Source organism: Strigops habroptila, chromosome 3, assembly GCF_004027225.2.
Source record: "Strigops habroptila isolate Jane chromosome 3, bStrHab1.2.pri, whole genome shotgun sequence".
NCBI lineage: Eukaryota > Metazoa > Chordata > Aves > Psittaciformes > Psittacidae > Strigops > Strigops habroptila.
The window spans coordinates 48,918,197-48,938,257 of record NC_044279.2 but is presented as its reverse complement, the minus strand read 5'-3'; the positions used below and the strand labels follow the sequence as shown (position 1 = coordinate 48,938,257).

At 45.1% G+C, this 20,061-nt stretch overlaps 2 protein-coding genes across 2 annotated transcripts; both read right to left on the bottom strand.

The window, feature by feature from the left end:
* Window positions 1-1,389: 1,389 nt before the first annotated feature.
* AMDHD1 (amidohydrolase domain containing 1) lies at window positions 1,390-12,638 on the bottom strand. The gene is made up of 9 exons (XM_030478935.1): window positions 12,479-12,638; window positions 10,839-10,945; window positions 9,760-9,824; window positions 8,927-9,204; window positions 6,476-6,701; window positions 5,421-5,545; window positions 3,006-3,099; window positions 2,442-2,602; window positions 1,390-1,685 (listed from the first exon to the last, which is right to left on the bottom strand). The coding sequence occupies exons 1-9, from the start codon at window positions 12,613-12,615 to the stop codon at window positions 1,577-1,579; spliced, it is 1,302 nt and encodes a 433-aa protein (XP_030334795.1). The 5' UTR covers window positions 12,616-12,638; the 3' UTR covers window positions 1,390-1,576.
* Window positions 12,639-17,340: 4,702 nt separating this feature from the next.
* Window positions 17,341-19,312, bottom strand: SNRPF (small nuclear ribonucleoprotein polypeptide F). Its single transcript, XM_030479022.1, has 4 exons — window positions 18,873-19,312; window positions 18,605-18,730; window positions 18,343-18,407; window positions 17,341-17,464 (listed from the first exon to the last, which is right to left on the bottom strand). The coding sequence occupies exons 1-4, from the start codon at window positions 18,873-18,875 to the stop codon at window positions 17,398-17,400; spliced, it is 261 nt and encodes an 86-aa protein (XP_030334882.1). The 5' UTR covers window positions 18,876-19,312; the 3' UTR covers window positions 17,341-17,397.
* Between the last annotated feature and the right edge of the window lie 749 nt (window positions 19,313-20,061).

Here is a 20,061-nt window from a genome sequence, read left to right as displayed (position 1 = left end):
ACAGATGTGCCCAAAGCTCAGGGAGATCAGGAGGTCATAATAAAGCTCATATGCATTTGTGATGGCTTTCAATTACCTCTTGATCAGAATGAGAGTGTTGGCCTTCCTCATGGGTCTGGTTCACTAAACTGCTCTGCTCGGTGCCACAGGTTATGTCACCTGATTGTATCTACAATTCTTTTTGATGCTGAGTTCTTAGTGCTTGTCAGGTGTAGTTTCATGACTTTACTTTCAGAAAGAGAAGCCCTTCTGTTTCTACAGCCACCATTTGAAAAGTTGAAGAAAAGCCTCAGCCAGTGTGTGTTCAGAGACCCCCCCTACCCCAGGCCATCTGCTTAAACACTGCAGAAGCCTGAACTCTCCAGAGCTATATCATCCTTTTTTTGACATGTCACATTCCCAAACGACGGTAGAAGCCCCAGAAAAAAGAATAAAAATAACAGCTGAAAGAGAAAAAGAAAGAGAGCTTTAAAAACCCCGGGATCTTAACTTCTGACATTGCTCTGAGCAGACGTTGTCATACTCATACTCAACTTATCATCAGAAGCACGTTCAAGCTTGACATGTCTTCAAATATGCCTCATGTTATTTCAGATTCTGCCTAGAATAAACCATGTCAGGAGTTTTTTTGGAACATCAGTATGACGCTGCATGTGACTTTTTAAATTCCAAGGTAATTGAGATTTCAAGAGTTTGGCTGCACTCATCAGACCTCACTGGGCTAAATGCCTCTAAGAGTAAAGCCTTGGCATCACTTATTTCCAACAGTAGGCCTGATTCAACCTCTAACTTACAGTGCGCTCCAACTTCCAGCAGCCCAGTGAGTAGTGTACCCGCATTTTCCTCTCCTCCTTCTTCTTACGCCCCTACAGCCCCAGAGGAGCTGACTGATCCTCAGTAAAGGAAGATGTTGCAGATCAGCTGATGAGCAGCACCTTGCTGGGCTCCCAGCTGCTGGCTCCCACTGAGTTTCAAGGCTGCAGAAACCAGGAGATTGGTATTTTTGAGAGGTCAGATACTGTGCTTCCTGGCACGACTGTGGTTCCTGGTGTCTGCTCAGTTTGAGACTGAGCAGACCCAGGAGCTACGAACATTGCCTCGGGATGATGTGGCCTCCCAGCATCGCCAAGGGCTGTTCCAAATGTCCATATCTGAGCTGCTGGCCCTCTGTCACAGGTCACTCTTCTCAATAAATCTCACCTGGATCTGAACTTCTTCATTCGTTGGTGGTTTGTTTGGGTTATTTTCAAATGCAATAAGTTTATAAATTAATAGATTTTATAGGTTAATTGTATAAGAAGCCATTTTTGGAAACTGTTTTATTTCAAAAGGATACAACTAGGAATTATTTTCATGCAGTGGAGAGAAGGACAACAGACATGAACATGCTCCAAATGGGTAATGCTTGGTAAAGTTTATTTCCACAAGAGGACTGGTAAGGTGAGCAGACAAACAATTTACTGGCACATACAAACCTTATTGGTCTGTTGCTTTGAAATACTCCATGCTAATTTTTTTATAGTAGCTTCCTAAATTATCGCTATCCTGATTATCATGATTCCTAAATTATCATCTCTCAGTAACTGGTCTCACACCTCTCATTTTGATAGACGACTTTTCCTTTAACTATAACATAGTTGATCAATGCTTCATGTCCCCCAAACTGGTAAATCAAGTGCTCCCACCTAAAAAGACAAGATGTATGAGAATATCCAGACTTGTATAAAACAGGTCACATACCTAGTACACCTGGCAATTATAAAAGATTTGCTTGAACCACAGGAAAACACTATTCCATGTCTACATATTGATCTCTTTTTGCATTAATACAGTGAGTTCATGTACAAATGATAATGATCATCGCTATCACTGCAGTGATATGACAAGGGGGAATGGCTTTAAGCTGAAAGAGGATAGATTTAGATTAGATATTAGGAAGAAATTCTTTGCTGTGAGGGTGGTGAGACACTGGCACAGGTTGCCCAGGGAAGTTGTGGCTGCCCCATCCCTGGCAGTGTTCAAGGCCAGGCTGGATGGGGTTTGAGCAACCTGGTCTAGTGGAAGGTGTCCCTGCCTGTGGCAGGGGGGTTGGAACTATGTGATCTTTAAGGTCCCTCCAAACACAAACCATTCTATGATTCATTCTATGATTCTGAATCAGTAGAAAAATCTTTCCGTGAAATAAACAGGTATTATCTTTAGATAAGTTGTAATCAGGCATGGATTATTCGTAATATTAGTGCCAAAAGTCCTAGGCTTTATTTTACACTGGAGTGATTAAGGAGAATGAAACTGGGTCTAAAATACTAGTGGTATTCCTTTTTTCAGATGAAAGTTACTTCTAAATCACGAGGAGTTCACTAACCTCTCCACTACCCAAACATGGTGAAAAACAGTCCCTTATGTTAAATCACATTTCAGATGACAATGGAAGAACAAACCTTGATGAATTTATGATCACAAGATCCCCCTGCTTGCCCATCTCTATGGAGCCATGTGTATCCGATTTTCCCAGAGAATAAGCTGCATTAATGGTGGCAGCTGCCAGCGCTTCATTCATTGACATCTTCATGTTTACACAGGCCAGATGCATCACCATAGGCTAGTAGGCAAGTTAAGTAGAAAATGGGAGTTATGAGTAACACAAATAAAGCTGTTCATGCCTCAAATCCCTAAGCACTCCTCCCTCCTTGTGCAACAGAAGGAGTTGTCCTATGTAATGTAAACCTTGCCAACTCCAAAATGAGAGCTCTAAAATCAGGAACTTTGAGAGCCTTTTTTATAAGCCTCTCAGTGCGTATGAAGAGTAGAACTCCTTCTGGTTTCAAGAATTGCTGTCAAAAGCTACCAACACACATCTATAAGCATGAGCAGTTGTGTAAGTGGGGGATACAGCTCTCTTTGCAGATACAAAGACTTTCTTAAGCGTGCAAGATCTATACACAAGTTGTCCTAGTAAGAGATTTCATAATTTTGTGGTGTCTTAAGTATGAAAAATAGCTTACCATTGAAAAACAGTATGCATTAGGATTAAAGTCGCTGCCAAGAGCAACTATAACTCCTTCTTCTAACATTTTTCTAGCTTGAGGTTGCTTCAGTCTATTGGGAAAAAGATGCTTGTCAGTATAATTCACTTAGTTATTATGTGATGATTTACAAAAGCAAAAGCCATCAGTTGGTTTGGCTACATTCATGCCTTCAGTTATGCTAATCCTTTTGGACATGAAAGCCCAAATTCTTCTCTTGGCTCTCTACCTATCACCCTATGGACAGCAAGAATGGGAAGTGTGAGCCACTGCTTTTGAAGTACCATGTGGGAGCAGCCAGTATTAACCATCAGGCTCCAGGCCACTGAAATTCTGGTATTTATCCAAACCTCAGCCACCTCAGGATTTACTAGGTGAAAATCGTCATTTCTCAAAGAAGTAATTTGTAGTCCTTTCAGCTTCAAAGACAAGCTCCCAAATACTTGCCACAAGCAGTGCAGTAGCCCCTTCCCAAACCTGTTGGCAATTTGAAATGTTAAGTTGGGGCTGTGAGCTTAAATTTGTATTTATTAGAGGATTTTCTCACTTAGCACTGTTAATACGAAAGGTGTCTTCAATTACTTCAATATCTAGAATAGCCATTTCAAAACTGTTTAGCCATTGGATTAATCTGGGAAGGTGTTTGCAAGGCTGAGTGCTAGGAAATACACTAAGAAGCTTTAGCCATAGTTGCTGTAAAGCCAATAATGCCAAACGTCGCATCCAGAAATAAAGCAGTGTAACAATGCAAATGAAATATTAGAGTGACTGCTGCTCAGAAAATAGTGTTAAAAGCACTGCAGTTAAAAGAAAAGAACAATAAACGAGGTCTTGATGAAGTACTTACATTGGGTATAAGAACATCCTCTCCCTACAGAAGCCTCTTAGCAGATTTATGACAACACGATGCTCCGAGACTTAACTGTGTTTAAAAGGATTTGTCTGAAGGGCTGCGCCCCGTCCTCACGTGTCTTTCCAGCCTCTGCATCCCCTGCTGTGCTCTGCTGCCAGACTCCTTAGGAGTACTGCAGGCAACGGTTAGCAAGGGCCAAAATGAGAGTGTGCTTACCATTAAGCAACTCTCTAGCTGCACTCTTGGGCCCAGCCCTGGCCAGCCAGTGAAGGAGCCCTGGCCACTACCGCTTTTCTTCAAATCAGGGAACAGTGTAGGGGCAGGACCTTCCGAGGTCTGAGCTCTCATAACTGGTACTGAAGGAGCTGAAGCAGGCCAGCAAAGGATGTACATCACCTCACAGCAACTTCTCATACACTGTACAGCTTTCAGACCTCTAATACTTTCTTAATGAGTATCTCATGCATGGCTTCTTCATTTTTAGAGTGTATTAGACCAGAAGTCCTGTGGTCAGTAAACAGTGCACTGGATGCTACAACAAATGAGGCCTCATTTCCTATGGCTTGTTGCTATCCCCATCTTAGTCTTATCCTGAGGTTATAAACTTTCCACTGCATGGAGTCTCTGGAGTAACATGTGAGTTACAGCCACAGCCTTTTCCACAGATGGCTACATCTCTGTTGTCTCCTTTACCTCCCTGGCTGGGATCAGTTTGCAAGACCACACGTCCTCCCTGAGATCTGTCTTCTGGCAGTGCGTTCGCCTGCAATCAACTAGTGGTTCAAAAGCACTGGTGCAGGACGCAAAAAGGTAACCAAAAATACAAACACAAGCATGGTCACAGACGTGAGCACAGGTGGCAATGGCACTTGCAAAGCAGGCTGTTGAAAATAAACCAAAATCAGGTCTCTTCACAGGAGGGAAGGTATTATTGTGTCATGGTCTTCATCATCTAGTTGGCTTATTCTGGGTATTAGGGGTAAGTAGGGGATCACCTATGCTTATCTGTAATAATCGGCATAGGATAATAGTGTTCTTAAAGGGATTCTGCTGAGTATTGCCTGGGTAAAATCAGATGACATTTTTAAAATGCTACCCACAGTCTTTCAGCTCTTTTGGTGACTGATGGATTAATTTCCCAGCAAAACCTTTGGCAAGAGAGCAAATACATATACTGCAGATAGAATTTGCCTGAAAAGAAGCCAACTCAGTTTTCAAAGTCTAAATGGATGAAAGAAAACCAGTCCAGTTTTCTTCTTGAATGCCTGATTATTACGTCATCCTGCCATAAGCTGTTGGTGACTGAATCACTCCATATCTTCTGTGAGACTTCTTGAAAGTAGAGTATCACCTTCCTATTGAGAATTTCCACCAGAAACAAGACCTAAGGAAGCTCATGCAGCTCTTGTATTTGTGATTGTCTTCACTGATCAAGTCTGATCCTTGAGGCATAGATACAAGCTTATGTTTTTACATTAAAAGACTTTAAAACCAAACAGTTTTGCTGTTATGAAAGTCTTCCACCAAGCTAGTGGTCTTACCTTAGCATGTAGGCAGTTGTTGGTAAAAGGACAGCAGCGCACCTAGCTCTTGCCATTGCCCTGATACCTTCATCACTGACTTCTTCCAGGTGGCTGATAGCCCGGGCTCCAAGTTCAGCTCCAAGCTAAGCAATTAATTCTCAAGTAATTCAGTAAAGCAATGTTGTTTGCAATTGACTGGAGGAGACAACTCACTACTAATGTAAAATTTACTAAATGAAAAATCATAAAGAATGCTTGAAAGAATGAATGGAATACAGAGACAAAATATTTGCTAATTTACTGCAGAAGAGGTTGTCCACAAAAAGGTATTAACCATCCATTTAGTGGAAACGTACCTTCAGTGGTGTTTTCAGCCAACTAACAAGCAAACTATGGGACAGCTATGGATAAAACTATTAGCAACTCCTGTTCACAAAGTAACCAGCAGAAAACAGCTGACAAAATTGACAGTGGCTGCAGAATTAGTAGTGCAACTGCTGCCTTCAACAGTGAAGCACCAAAGAGGCTTTTATGATCAATCAAGTTATCTTGGTTTTGTTTTATTTTGTTTTGTGTTTTAATAAAGCAGAGAATAACTTGAGCAGACCCCACAGGAAGGAAGCAATGTTTAAACGATGGTGAAACATGGTCTCAGAGTGACTTTCTATATCAATATATTTAGGAGCCTGTTCCTGACTAAACCATCCCTCTGAGTGCACTCACTGCACATCTGCTTTGGTGCTGCTAACAGAACATTTAAGGAAAAAAGATTTTTCAAGTTTCTGTTGGGTTCACAGATATCCACCTTCCCCATCTGTACCCCATGCGGAAGATAAGCAAAGTCAATGTTTGATTAGGCAGTGCATGTCACTCCCAGAGGTCAAGGCTTCCTCCAACTCCAAAGCTGCACAAGGGCTGCACTTTCTATCGTCTGATAGAAGTAGACATCTATGAATGGCCTATTTTATAAAGCCTTAGAAAAGAAAACCCCCGTTTTGAAAACTGCAATTCTTTCAAAGATTCAGCTCTTGCAAGAACAGAAATGGCTTCACTGAATGTTAACAAAGACGTACCTCAGCAGATTTCATCGGATGAAGTTCATCACCATGGAAGTTAATCTGTAACCCTATATCTTTTCCAGCTTGAAGAATTCTCCTAGTAGACTCCAGATCAAAGACTCCCTTCTCACAGAACACATCTATATTGTTAACATGTATTTCACCAGTTAGTTTGAGTTCTTTCAGTTTAGGGAGATGGTTATTGATAATGTCATCTGTGGCTTCAGCAGCAGTTCTCCCTCTAATGAAAAGAAAATGTTAGGGAGCCATAAGAATAACATCCTTGAAGACTAGCAAACACTCAAATCATACATGCAATTACTGGATTGTTTAGAAAATGATGCAAATACAAATCACTCAAAAAACCTTCAGATTAAAAATCTAAAACTACTGTAATTCACGTATTCTCAAATATGAATTACTTTCCATTCAAAGAACATTAAAATTTATTACTATACATTTTTTATAAGGGGGGTACCTTGGATGCTAACCAAGACATGGGATATTTTAAAACAAATCTTCTGCTTTCCTATCTTCTGACCTCCTTATACTGTATCCTAAAACACATCTATTTAAAATACATAAATCATTATTTAAATATGTTAAATGGTATTCATGCAATATGTTTATGCAAGGATCAAAGCTCAAAGAAGATGTGCAGCACAAATCATTGTTTTAAATTTACATCTCTTCCTTTTGTATTATTCAGAGTGATAGCTATGTACTGTTTCTAAATGAGAGGGGCGTCCCAAGGTTCAATATGTCAAAGTCAGATCCATTTACAAACCCCCTATTACACAGAAATAACCCAGGAAAGATCAGTAAATGCCTTTGAAAGAGCCAACAATCCCAAAATATGCAGTTGAGTTAGTATTTTGCAATTTCAAGATCTGAAGGTAAGCGGTACACTGCAGCTAAATGTCTGTGACATCTCAATCCCCATTTCACGCACAGACTGGCATTATACAGGTGCCATACACGGGAGTCTTACAGTGGCAGTAAATTCAAGAAGCCACATTCTGCTTGGATTTATAAACAAGGTTGTGCAGTTATAAAGCAGAGCAGAACCCAGCTTATGGCTCTTGTTTTGTTCACCTTTCACTGAAGCAGTCATTGGGGTTGCTCAGGCTTTTACCACACCAAGCTTCCTCCCTTTTCTCCTTTTACTCAGCAGCCTTTGGAGGAATTTGGCCTGAAAGATTAGGACTAGAGCGAAGACAAAACAGAGGGAAACACAAGTTGTGGTTTCACTTTTTGGGGGGATATAATGCCCAAGAATGCAAAACTATCATTGTTTTAATGCAAGAGACTTCTGCTCAGGAAATCACTTCAAAAATGTTTTCCTAAAGATGGAAAGGACTCAGTGAACCCTTGGCAAAAAGAAAAAAAAACAGAATCAGACATTCCTAAAACCATGAATTTGATTCAAAATGATGACTAAAGGGGTCATCAGTTATTTCTTTGTCCCCCTGCTGTAAGTATTCTAGGTTCAATTCCTAAAGAACTGCGGATACTCCGAGTCTGGAAGTTCCAAGGTTGGAAACAATTTTTAAAAGCAATGGACAGGAACAAGCATTGCTTCAAACAGAGCAGCCTTATTTTTCTCTAGGATAGCCCAGACTAAAGTAGCTTGCACCGTGTGGCGCATACTTCAGTAAGTGCTGCCTATTGCCAGTGCACTATATCATGGTCCCATAGAAACTGAAAGATGGCAGATTAGATATTTGGAAGAATTTATTTACTGTGAGGGTGGTGAGACACTGTCACAGGTTGCCCAGAGAAGCTGTGGCTGCCCCATCCCTGGCAGTGTTCAAGGCCAGGTTAGATGGGGCCTTGAGCAACCTGGTCTAGTGGAAGATGTCCCTGCCCATGGCAGGGGGTTTGGAACTGGATAAGCTGTAAGGTCCTTCCAATCAATCATCATAGGGAAAAAATGTCAAAGTGAGAAAGGTTTGTTATGGTATCTCTACTTGAGCCAATAGTTGTAATTAAGCAAGTTTAATCTTCTACTCATCACATACCTACAAGATGTACGCATTTCTCCATCTCATGGAAGCATAATTAAGGTTTTTTTACTGAGGTATATAAGGATCAAATATAGCATTTATTCCTCTTAGCTGGTTAAAATAAAAGCTCATGGCAGAGACTAAGAGTAGCAGCAAACCCAAGCAGAAGAACTTTCTCTATAGGAAACCCTGTAATGTTCCATGTTATGATCAGTGCGAGCATCTGCTGGAGGCAAGGATTCTGTGCTAAACTTAAGCTGTCATTTAGTAGCCATTAAATAATGCTTCCCTGTCTTCCTTCAAATTAAAATTTAAGAGAGCTTTATGTAAATACTGGCTATTGTTTCAAACAATGTATTTTAGGAGGGCTGGGAAGAAGAAACATTTCTGAAAATAACGGCCAATTTTCAATGCAAAGCAGTAATACTTCAGGAGAGCAAGAAAAATCAAGTCGTATTACTTTGGCACAGAATGAGCTCCACAGTACGTAGCAGAAATGCCGATATCCATGGATTGCTTAGCGCGTTCAATCACCCTGAGCATTTTAAGCTCTGTTTCTAAGTTCAAGCCATATCCACTCTTGCACTCGACCAGCGTGGATCCTGCTCTGAGCATGCGTTCTAGTCGGTGTTTGAATGTACTGAACAGCTCTTCTTCTGTGGCCTTCCGAGTGTGTTCCACGGTAAAGTGTATTCCTCCCCCAGCCTCATGGATCTCCATATAGGATGCACCTGTCAGCTTGGGGGGAAAAAAGAAAACAAAACCCAACACTCCCATACAATTAGCTGTTAAATGTGCATTTTCTATCCAAGGGATTCTGCAAAGTGCCTCCAGGTCTCTTCGCAAAGAGAAAAAGTGGGGCAAAAAACAGAAATCTCCATTAATTCTTCCTCCCTTCCCCTCTTCTTCTCTCTCCCCTCCACTTGGGTGAAGAAATTGTGTAAGAAGTGGCATAAAGAGAATTACTTTGAAGATTTGCTTCCCCCTACGCCCAAGAGGAAAACCTATCTCTAGCTCAAAAAGTAATTTATGTGGAAAAAAGGGGGGAAAAAGTCAAGATTTAGATGGTACAGAAGGTGGCACTCCCTGTATTGCTTCAATTAATACAAAAAAAATCAAGGCTGGCTCCAAAGGTGAACAATTACACTCCCCTCTCAGACTACTAGTATTCAAAAATCATCCCTCCTTAGATTATATTTTTCTACAAATGAACAATGGGATTCACTGAGAGTTATATGTAAAAAAACCAAAAGAGAGGAAGAAAAATCCAGCTGTATAATTTTATGCCATTACCTTCATTGCAAACTCATGAACCCTATCACCAGCCCACACTGGATGTGTATGTGCATCTACCAGGCCTGAAGAAAACAAAGTAAACATACACTCGCTTTATTTCACCGTGTAAAAGAAAAGGTTATGGACATGCAAGTAAATTAAACAGACAGCAGAAGCTCCCCTATAAAGTCTCTATTACTTAGAGAAAAAGAAAAATCCAACCCGCCCAAAATCTAGGATTTTCTTCAAAGGCTAGTAATTTTCTTTCAATTCTTTTAGGTGTGACATGATCTGCAAAATGTCTCTAGGTAAGTGCATCAGTTACTGAGTTTTTCATAGTGTTTTGGTGACATTTTCGAACTATGAAAGAAATTATAAATGACAAACTTTGAAAGAGTTCATTAGATTTTAAATCCGTGTTCTTTGAAAAAGCAAACTGCTTAGGCTGGGCTTAGTACGCCAGCACTTACTCTAGCAATAGTCCACTTACTCCAGCAGGAGCTTTATCTACAAGCTGTGAAACCAACACTACGGAATTCCCAAGGCCATTGCAAAAAAAACAGAGGTCTAACAGCTCATGTGCTAACAGCACTTGCAAAGTTCAACATGCAATAGACTTGTCCAGGTTTATTTTCCATCAGGTAAAGTTGCAGAGCATGTGACTTAAAATCTTGTGCTGCCCTTTTGTCTCCAACTGGCCATGGGCAGGATGGAGAGACTGAGCTCCGTGGCTGAACAGCTGATGGGCAGAAAGGGTACAGAAAAAAGATCTGAATCTGAAAAGTCACTAGGTAGCCCAGCTACATTACCATTGTGACCTGTCATGGAGGAACAGATCTAACACGAAAGAAGAGGAGACAAAGCTCTACCATGGAGCCCAAAAGAACTATCCTAAGTGCTGCAATTTTCTCCTTGCAGCACTCCTGATGAGGAAGTGATGATACTCTGCCCCAGCACAAGACACTATCAAACCACTACTGAATACAGGGAAAAAAGGCTGGAGGGACATTTAACACACATGTTAACACATTTGAGTACTTTGTCTCTAAGCACTTGCCACAATTCATCACTGCATCATTATGAACAAATGCACCTACCTGGTAACACGCACTTCCCAGAGCAGTCAATTATTCTTTCAAATGTTGCTCCTGAAAACTGATTGCGAATAACATCTGCCTGGCCCACAGCTTTGATACAACCATCTCTGCGAACAACAGACAACGGACAAAGGAAGTGTGAGCCTGCTGAAAAGGCCAGTGCTCACTGACAGTGCCCCTGGAGCAACAACTCTCTGAAAGCATGGGTAGGGACCTTGAGCAGGGCTGAAGATGCACACAGGAGGTGGTTTGCTCATCTTACAGATGCACAGAAAATGAAGGGGTAATGCCATGCATTTAAAGTTGTTTGCCTTAACACTTGTCATGTCCTCTGCTTAGATCCTTCGGGACTCTTGGTACTCTTTTTTTCTCACTTCTGCTAGACAACATTATTTTTCCCTTGTGGATAAGCAGATACGCAGCAGCCCTCCAGCAAGTATCTGCAGGGCACTCTTCCCCTCATGGAAATCAAACTGTCATCATCAGCCTCCACTGCCTGGCCCTGAATCATACCCTCATGCCCTTGGAAGCCATGGGGATAAACGTCTTTGGGGCTGATCATCAGTTCAACAGCAGTTTTCTCCCAGTGGAGCTTGAGGATGGAACCGGGAACCCCAGACTGCACTTGAGGGATCCCCTCCAGTCATGGAGCTCCACCTCACCTACACAAGAGAGCTCCCCTGGGCATGTGCAGCACCTCTGTTCTCTAAGCCTTGTCTTTCTCCAGCTCTATTCAAGCTACTGAAACAGCAACTGGGAGTCATCGTGGGAACCTCTGTGAAGTTGCCTCTGCGCTATGTGGCTGAATTTTTAAGATGCAAAGAGCAGTTAGAGCACTTAGAAATGGCAGAGGTGTAATTACATATGCTAATTATTAAATGTAATTTCATTAATTACACTAATTATTTATACCATTGCTATTAGTTCATGTCAGTTCACTTAGAAAGAAAGCAGAGGGAGAAGAGGGTAGCTGTAGTAGTCAAAAGAACAAGTTATCTTCAGGAGGCTGGAAGTGTGAACACAGCACGGTAATGGAAGTTATCAGGACATTGATAGAAATAGTCAAAATTATTTATTATTTGAAGACAGGCTGAGAGAGTTGGGCTTGTTCAGCCTGAAGGAGAGAAGACTCTGGGGAGGCCTTAGAGAAGCCTTCCAGAATCTAAAGGGGGCTACGAGAAAGCTGGAGAGGGATGTTTTACAAGCGCATGTAGTGACAGGACAAGGGCTAATGGCTTTAAACTGACAGAGGGTAGGTTTAGATTAGATATTAGGAAGAAATTCTTCCCTGTGAGGGTAGTGAGACACTGGCACAGGTTTGCCCAGAGAAGCTGTGGCTGCCCCATCCCTGGCAGTGTTCAAGACCAGGCTTGACAGGGCTTGCAGCAACCTGGTCTAGCGGAAGGTGCCCCTGCCCATGGCAGGGGCATTGGAACTGGGTGATCTTTACGGTCATTACAAACGTAACCATCCCGTAGTGCTATGAAGATCACAAAGTCCCGCCCCGCACAGGCGGGCAGCTGCAGAGCCCCGCTGCCGGGCAGAGGCAGCCGGCGGCAGCCACCGCGGCGGGGGCAGCTGCAGCGACCCCCTCCCGCAGCCAGCCCCGCCGCCCCGGCCCCGCGGCCGCCCGCACTCACAGCCCCACCACCAGGCTGGCGTCCCGCAGCACGGCCAGGCTGGCCGCGTCCTGCCGCCGCAGGTACTCCTCGCCCCGGGCACACACCAGTACCAGCTGCTGCGCGTTCTCCAGCAGGAGCCGGTGCCGGCCCGCCATGGCCCGCGGCAGCGCGGATAATGACTGGCGGGGCAGGGGGCGGCCGCCCCTCGGCTCAAAGTCCCCCGGGGCGGCGCCGGCCTGGCCCTGACCGTGGCCCTGGCCCCGACCCTGGCTCTGGCTCTGCCGCTGCCCGGGTTGGTCTTTGCTGACCAGCCTCCCACCAGAGGGCGAAGGCACGGAGGTGGGCAGCAGGGCAGGAGAGGACGGATGATGCCTCCCCGGCAGGGCACGGGTGAGGCGGGTGGCGGTGACCATTCACACCCCGGCTACACTCGGCACTTGGCAGAAATATGGGCCAAAAAAGCTACAGGGTTTTACGAGTGCATGTGGCAGCTGCCTGCTTCAAGTGAGGGATGCTGTTCTTGATGTGGTCCGGGGCATCGTAACAACGTCTATACATCGTGCTGGTTTATGTTATGTTTCAAAGCACCAGTTTTGCCCTTTGGGGATTCCCAAAGCCCTCTCTGTGGTCTGCACTGCACCACCTGGAGATTTCCCCTTGCCAAGAAAATAAGAGCTTCTGAACTGGGAGAAATTGTCTGCTGACATCTCCCTTCCCTGGCATCCATCACCTCCCTAGTGTCCATCACCTTGCCAGCATTCATCACCTCACCAGTGTCCCAGCAGCCCCTGAGGGACCACACCACTTCTCACTACACCAGATATCCAGGCAGATATCAATTTATCCAATTCCACACACTACTGAAAGGTGCAAGTCTCTACAGAATTAGGGATGGGAGAATCAGGGAGCAAATACTTATTTTCAACATGGATTTTTGGTTTTCTTCTCTCTTCAAACATTCATAGCACTTACAGGGCTCCAGTCATTCCCAGAGAGTCTTTCTAAAAGAGTGGTCCCTCAAACACCTTTCTGGTGGTGGCAACCTTCTTTAGACACCTTTTCACCTGTACTCGAATGAGCTCAAAACAACACGTTCTGTTTTTCTCATGTTTTGCTCTAAGTCTTTCTTGGCTTTTTTTGACTACATAACTTCTTACTATATTTAGTAAGTACTTTTGCAGGGTATCAGCTTTGCTGATGGAATATCCTGCTACTTGGTCTGATTTCTTTTATCTTATAAACAATTTGAACAACTTAAATGCATGAAAGCATCTTAATTTTAGTTACTGTGTATACATTTTAAAAATAGAATCATGAGCCCTTTTATTTTTATCTTTAATACATACATAAGTGAATGTTTGCAGTTCTTCTGCCTTTTGGACTTGCTCCAGGAGAAAGGAAAATCTGTTGTATTCATGGGGCTTACTCTATACCAACTAAGGGCCAGCCCCAATTACACTGGCATATTCAGAGTACCTTACCTTCAATGCAATTCTTTTCACACCACTTAGAACCAAAATCTGAATTAAGCACATGTGTAAGGCTTTGTGTAGCTTTACCTGCATGGCTTCTCCCACTGAAATGAACGGAATGCTTTGTGGTGGCAAAGATACACACATGCACCCATCTTTGCAGTGTGTGGGCATCAGAACTAAGATTAGATATGAAGTTATACGTCAAGGTATGATTTAGTCACTGTGTTTGATGCCTGGTCCTATGCAAAAAATAAAAGCATCTTTCTGAGTTTGAAGTCTAATGAATGTACCTACCAAAAAACACTCCAAAAAAACCCAAAAACCCCACCAAAAAACCTGAACACAAACCTGTAGACACTTAACAAAATATCTCAAAAGGATCTGAAGCTACACGAAAGCATGCTTTCATTGAGAATGAAAACTCAAGGGTCTATAAAGCAGGTGCTCTCAGTCTTTGAAAGAGGAAGAGAAATTACAAGAGAAAAACCTATGTTTTCTTAGTTCTCACTAAGATCATACTTTTGCAAATGGTAACTCCACTCATCTCTCCTTTCCTATTATTCATCTTAGTGTAGACTTTGGGTTTTTTTTCTTCTAGGCACTGTTATCATCCAGACCCAGTACATCAGGTATGTCAGGTATTTTTCACCCTCATGAGAGGAACTAAGCATGCCATCAGTACAGCACAACTCAGAAGACATCTTTCGGCAGACAGAGGCCTCTGTTTTGTTGAGGAACCAGTCACATCCAGCTGCAGCCACAGAAGTGGTTCAGCACACACCAGGGCTTCTCAAACCCTTGTTCCGAAAAGCTGAAGGACTAGAACACATGGTGTGTTCTCATGGCAATGGCACCACCTGCTGATGGAGCACTAGGGTCATACCGAACAGCTCCCACCAGCCCCACTTCCGCCTCACCTGCAGGAGCAGCTTTCAGGTCAGCATGAGGCTGCTCCAGAGAAGGAATCGATGAGATACGAAGGCGACAGCCACAATCTTTTCCTCCTCCCATATCAAACCCACTGTGATTATCAGTGACAACATGGAGAGGGCACTGGCCTGCCCCATGCAGATGTTAAACCGGCCGTGCTGTACTGCAGACCAGACGCCTTTTTTGCCTCCTTCCTGCCACTGGAAGTATGCTAATTAGAACACATCTACTCTAGTTGTTTTGAGGATTCCTAAGCTGTTCACCAATTTAAAAGTACTTATTTCTATGCCAGTACTGATTTCAGCGTCAGCAGCTCTTTTCCCTTTCCCAATGGGATTGCCTTACAAGTGCCTTACTTCTTCAGAAGAGCTGGGAAGCCTTCAAGCTGCCAGAAAGGAACTGGTTTAAGTGATGAAAAGCTTCACAAGTACCTCCAATGTAATTTTTTACTCTTTATGGCAACTTACAGATGTAAATGTTAAAGGAACACGCGCAGAGCTACAGGGATGACTTCCAGTGTGAGAAAGAAACAGGGCAGTATTTCTCTGCAGAAGCTACCCCGACAGGCTGCGGTTTTCCCCCCACTTCACACAACCAGTGTTATATCCTGATGGAGCCCACAGCCTCCAGCATTCTTCACTCCAGCCATCCCTCAAGGGTTGCATGATCCCAGTTGAAAGACCAGGACACCTGTGCTCCGTGTGCGCTGACCATGGTTACCACCTGAGCAGCTTTTACACCGAGCTTCTTCACTTACCTCAGAACTCTCTGAGGAGGAAGGCAGTTACCATTTCTATTTTTCAGCAGAAACTAAGGTACAGGTATCGCAGCAGCTTGCCCAGCAGTTCAAGCCCCACTGATAAGTGACCAGCAGCTGGCTCCAAGTTCCATGGCAGCAAAATTGCTTCCACAGCTGATCACTGCCTAATTTTTGCCCAGCTCTTATTTTCTCCGTGTGTCAAAGAGGGATAGTACTTCCATATTTGACAGCAGTAAGTGATGAGTGAAAGGCCAGAGTAACACAATGGCTGTAACTGATATTCATGAACTGCACCTCCAGCAGTTTGGGTTCTGGTTTGCGGAACCACACCCATGAGCTGCATCAGAGAGACCTTCACAGAAAGTCTCTGACTGGCAGCACTGCAAAGCACTGGCCTGCTTTCATCAAGAAGCAATGACAGGTAAGGGATGGGTTGTCTTCAACTCAGTGTTTACTCTTGACATTGGAAAACATGATTATTGTGTGCCTGCCAAAGCTAATACTCCAGATGCCCCGTATCAAAGAGGGACTTTCTCGTCATGACAGACTCACTATGTACACTCCCATTCTGCGGTGTGTCATCTTTACTCTGCCAAGACCACCGAAGTCCACAGACCTTGGTAGCTGCCAAGAGGCCTTTGTTTGTGTGGATATTGGCTACAGTGTCGGTACAGATCTGTGCTTCCTTGATCACAATTGTACAGCCACACTTCAAGCTTTGCAACTCAAAGTGGCAGAGTATTTCTTAGAGACACTGTAGTGCAACAGATCTTCACAGCTCACCTGCAGCAAAGCCTTCACATCTATTTCCAAACAGTTTATAAACAGGTTGAAAGATTAAGTATATTCGAATAGTAACTGCACACATACTGGAAGATATCTTGACTGCTGTATTTTCCCCGTGTTTCAGATAGGAAGATAACTGGTGTTTTGTTTGCAGCCTTCAGCTATCACAGCACCGAAGACCACTGAGAACAAGGTTCCTGCAAATACTGAATGAGTTACAGTTTTTCACTTGGAGGTGAAACCTAGTTTCTACTAAAATAAGGCTACAAATTAGCATAGCTACATCCTCTTAATGAACCAATTCAGAGCTGAAGGAATCATTACCAAATCATCAGCAGTCTGCAGCAGGCACATCAGGATGTTTTTTAGAAGTTTTCCTGTTGCTTATTCCACAGCCTGTAATATCATTATTAGAGAGAAACAGCTATTCCTGCAGGTCCTTCTGTCTGCTCGGCACTGCAGCTAGAACAACAGAAAGAAAGTCAACGTATGCATGACGAAACCTTCTTCACCTTCTATGATTCTATGTTAGTCTGCATGGCAGCACGACTGCCTGACAGCAGCATACTGCCAGCCACACTGAACTCAGCTGGTATACGGATCAAACACCTGCTTACCTTCAGAGTACACAACTTTGCACATTTAATTCACTCCATCAATCACTTAAATACAGGTATTTACCTTCACAGTAATGGCACTTGTTGACACTGGTAATACTTAAAAAGTTGTTTTAGGAGGGTCTTTTGGGTTTGATTGGTTCTCTTTTTAAATATTCACTTTTCGCTCCTATATTTTCAGCTTTAAATTTAAATAATTGCCTGTTGCTCCCACACAAGTCTTTCAGACACCAATAAAAAATTAGAGGTCTTTTTTTTAAGGTTTAATTTCCCCCATATCAAAACAACAGGAAAAAAAAAGTGAACACCTTGTTAGAAAAGTATGGAAAACAAAAAAGAAAAAAGTTTATTTCCAGATATACAACACACTTATTCTCTCATTTCTCCATCTTCTTCCTCTTCTTCCACACCTCTGATGTACAAAACATTATTGCACCTGTAAACAGAACCAAGAGTTCCCTCAGCTGTGTTATAATTTTCCCACATATAAAGCCTTAAGCATTTCCTGCTCGAGTGTAGCCTGACCCCAGCCAAATCCCACATAACGAATTGCTGCTGTTGACCATGTACACGTTTCCACAACGTTCCACAACTGCACATACACCTGTCTTCCCACCTCCCAAGTTTATAAAAGTAGTAACTGTTTGACAATGCTATACAAGAAATTTTTACTTTTGGGTTAACAGTTACGGTCAAGTTTAACTTCCCAGCATGCCAAATGTTTTCAGTAACAATGTGCTAGTATATAATCACAAAATGGGTTGGGTTGGAAGGGACCTCAAAGATCACCTAGTTTCAACCCCCTGGCACGGGCAGGGACACCTTTCACTAGACCAGGTTGCTCCAAGCCCCATCCAACCTGGCCTTGAACACTGCCAGAGATGGGGCAGCCACAGCTTCTCTGCGCAACCTGTGCCAGGGCCTCATCACCCTCACAGTGAAGAACTTCTTCCTGATATCTAATCTAATTCTACCCTGTTTCAGTTTAAAGCCATTCCCTTGTCCAGTCACTACATGCCCTTGTAAAACATCCCTCTCCAGCTTTAATGCCCAAGGATTAACAGATATAAAATAATCCAGAAAATTGTTACCCAAAAAAGGATCATAAATACTTCTTTAGAAATATTGAGAAATTAATTCTTTCTCCCCTCAGAAGGGATCTCAACATCATTGTTGCATTCATTGCCTTCACATAGAGCTACATTAATACTTAGCATCGTAGTCAGACAAGAAACACAGCACCTACCAACACAAGTGGTATAATTTAACACAAGCAGTAAGATTTAGACAGCCCACCCCCACCACCCTCGTTACCTTATCAAGACTTCACCCAGGTGTCCCGACAGCGCACCGTCTATGTACTCCTCTGTGTTTGCCAGCTTGACAAGGAAACCGGCAACAAGGTCAGAACAATCACGACAAAAGGCGCTTCGCAAAGCACACGGCGGTGTTGCCCCGCGGCCCGCTGCAGTGCCCGGGGGAGGCCGAATCACCCCGCTCCCACCGCACGGCGCCGCCAGCCCCCCAGGGCCGAGGCCCGGCGCCACCGGGGCAGCTCCCACCGCGCGGCCCTCACCTGCATGTTCATGTAGCCGTCAACGGAGACGAGGTACCCCTTGTACTCCATCCCCCACTTCAGCTTCACCATCACCGGCTTCCCCGTCAGCCCGTTCAGGAACGGCTTCGGGTTGAGGGGCAGGCTCTGTGGGCACCACGGGAGAGCACAGTCAGCGCTAACGGCCCGCGCCCCCTCGCCTCAGCGCCGGTAACGGCCCCCCCGCCACCTCAGCGCCCCCCCCCCCCCGCCGCTAACGGCCCGCGCTCGGCGGCGGCCCCGCCCTCACCATGGCGGCGCGGCTCGCGGCAGCGGCCCGGCACACGCAGGCCCACGCGGGAAGGCCTCGGAGCGCCGACAGAACAGGCCGCCGCGCCGACCAGGCTTCCACTTCCGGGGGCGCCGCTCCCACCTCCGGCCCCTCGTCCCTATCGCCGCGCACTTCTCAATAGGCTGAGGCTCTCCCACGCGGGAAGCGAAAAGCGAGGCTCCCATTGGCTCTGCAGCGCCGAGAGCCTCTCTTATTGGCCGGCCTGGGTGTCCTTTCCCCTTTTCCAACCAACCGGTGGGCGGGGCGGGGTTAGCGCGGGGCCGCCGGGGCGGGAGGCGCTGTGGGTTGCTGGTGTGCCGCGGGGTAGTGGGGGCTTTCCCGCCCTCCCGGCTCTCTTGTTGTGCCTCAGTCGCCCCGCAGCCCCCGAGGGGCTTGCTGTGCCGCCGCAGACCGGCAGCTGCCCTGCCTTCGCTTGGAAGCGGGACGGGCAGAGCAGCGGCTGCGCTGCCGGCCGGGATGGGCGCACCGCTTCTGGGCAGTCGAGTGTACGCGGGTGTCCCTCCCGGCGGGGTGCCGCTTGCTTTCCGCCTCTGGGTTATTTCCCGGCTGCGAGGCCGTGTTCAGCTGGGCAGCGGGGGGACTGTGCATCCCCTTCTTCCTCATCCCTGCCGGTGGATGGCCACGTGGTGGCGGCGCCTGACCCGCGCAGTGGCCGCGGCACGGAGCGGGAGCTGCCGGCGGTGAACGCGTGGCGGCGGTGGTGCGTGTGGAAGAATGGAGCTGTGGACCAGCCTGTTTTCGTAACTCCACACGCACGGATAGAAAACCTCAGAGCTTATAAGATGCATTAGTGATGTCCCTGCCAGTGTGCGAGTGCTCTACTCGTCTCATTTGACTCCCGGGCAAAGAAGTTGCCAGAGCTTATCACAGAATGTTTTGGGTTGGAAAGGCCTTAAGGATCATCTAGTTCCAACCCCCCTGCCACGGGCAGGGACACCTTCCACTAGACCAGGGTGCTCAAGGCCCCTTCCAACCTGGACTTGGGCACTTCCAGGGATGGGGCAGCCACAACTTCTGTGGACAACCTGTGCCAGTGCCTCACCACCCTCACAGTGAAGAACTTCTTTGTATCTAAACTAAATCTTCCCTCTTTTATCCTCTTTTTCAGCCTGGAGAAGAGAAGGCTGTGTGCAGGCCTCATAGCAGC

Excerpts from the sequence above, each read along its gene's own strand:
- AMDHD1 (XM_030478935.1), bottom strand. The coding sequence starts at position 12,615 with ATGGCGGGCCGGCACCGGCTCCTGCTGGAGAACGCGCAGCAGCTGGTA. Across the intron at positions 10,946-12,478 it reads GCCAGCCTGGTGGTGGGGCT|AGATGGTTGTATCAAAGCTG; the intron begins GTGAGTGCGGGC and ends TGTTGTTCGCAG. Across the intron at positions 2,603-3,005 it reads ATGCATACTGTTTTTCAATG|CCTATGGTGATGCATCTGGC; the intron begins GTAAGCTATTTT and ends CTTGCCTACTAG.
- SNRPF (XM_030479022.1), bottom strand. Across the intron at positions 18,408-18,604 it reads ACGGCTACATGAACATGCAG|CTGGCAAACACAGAGGAGTA; the intron begins GTGAGGGCCGCG and ends TTCCTTGTCAAG. Across the intron at positions 17,465-18,342 it reads CTGGGTGAAGTCTTGATAAG|GTGCAATAATGTTTTGTACA; the intron begins GTAACGAGGGTG and ends TTCTGTTTACAG.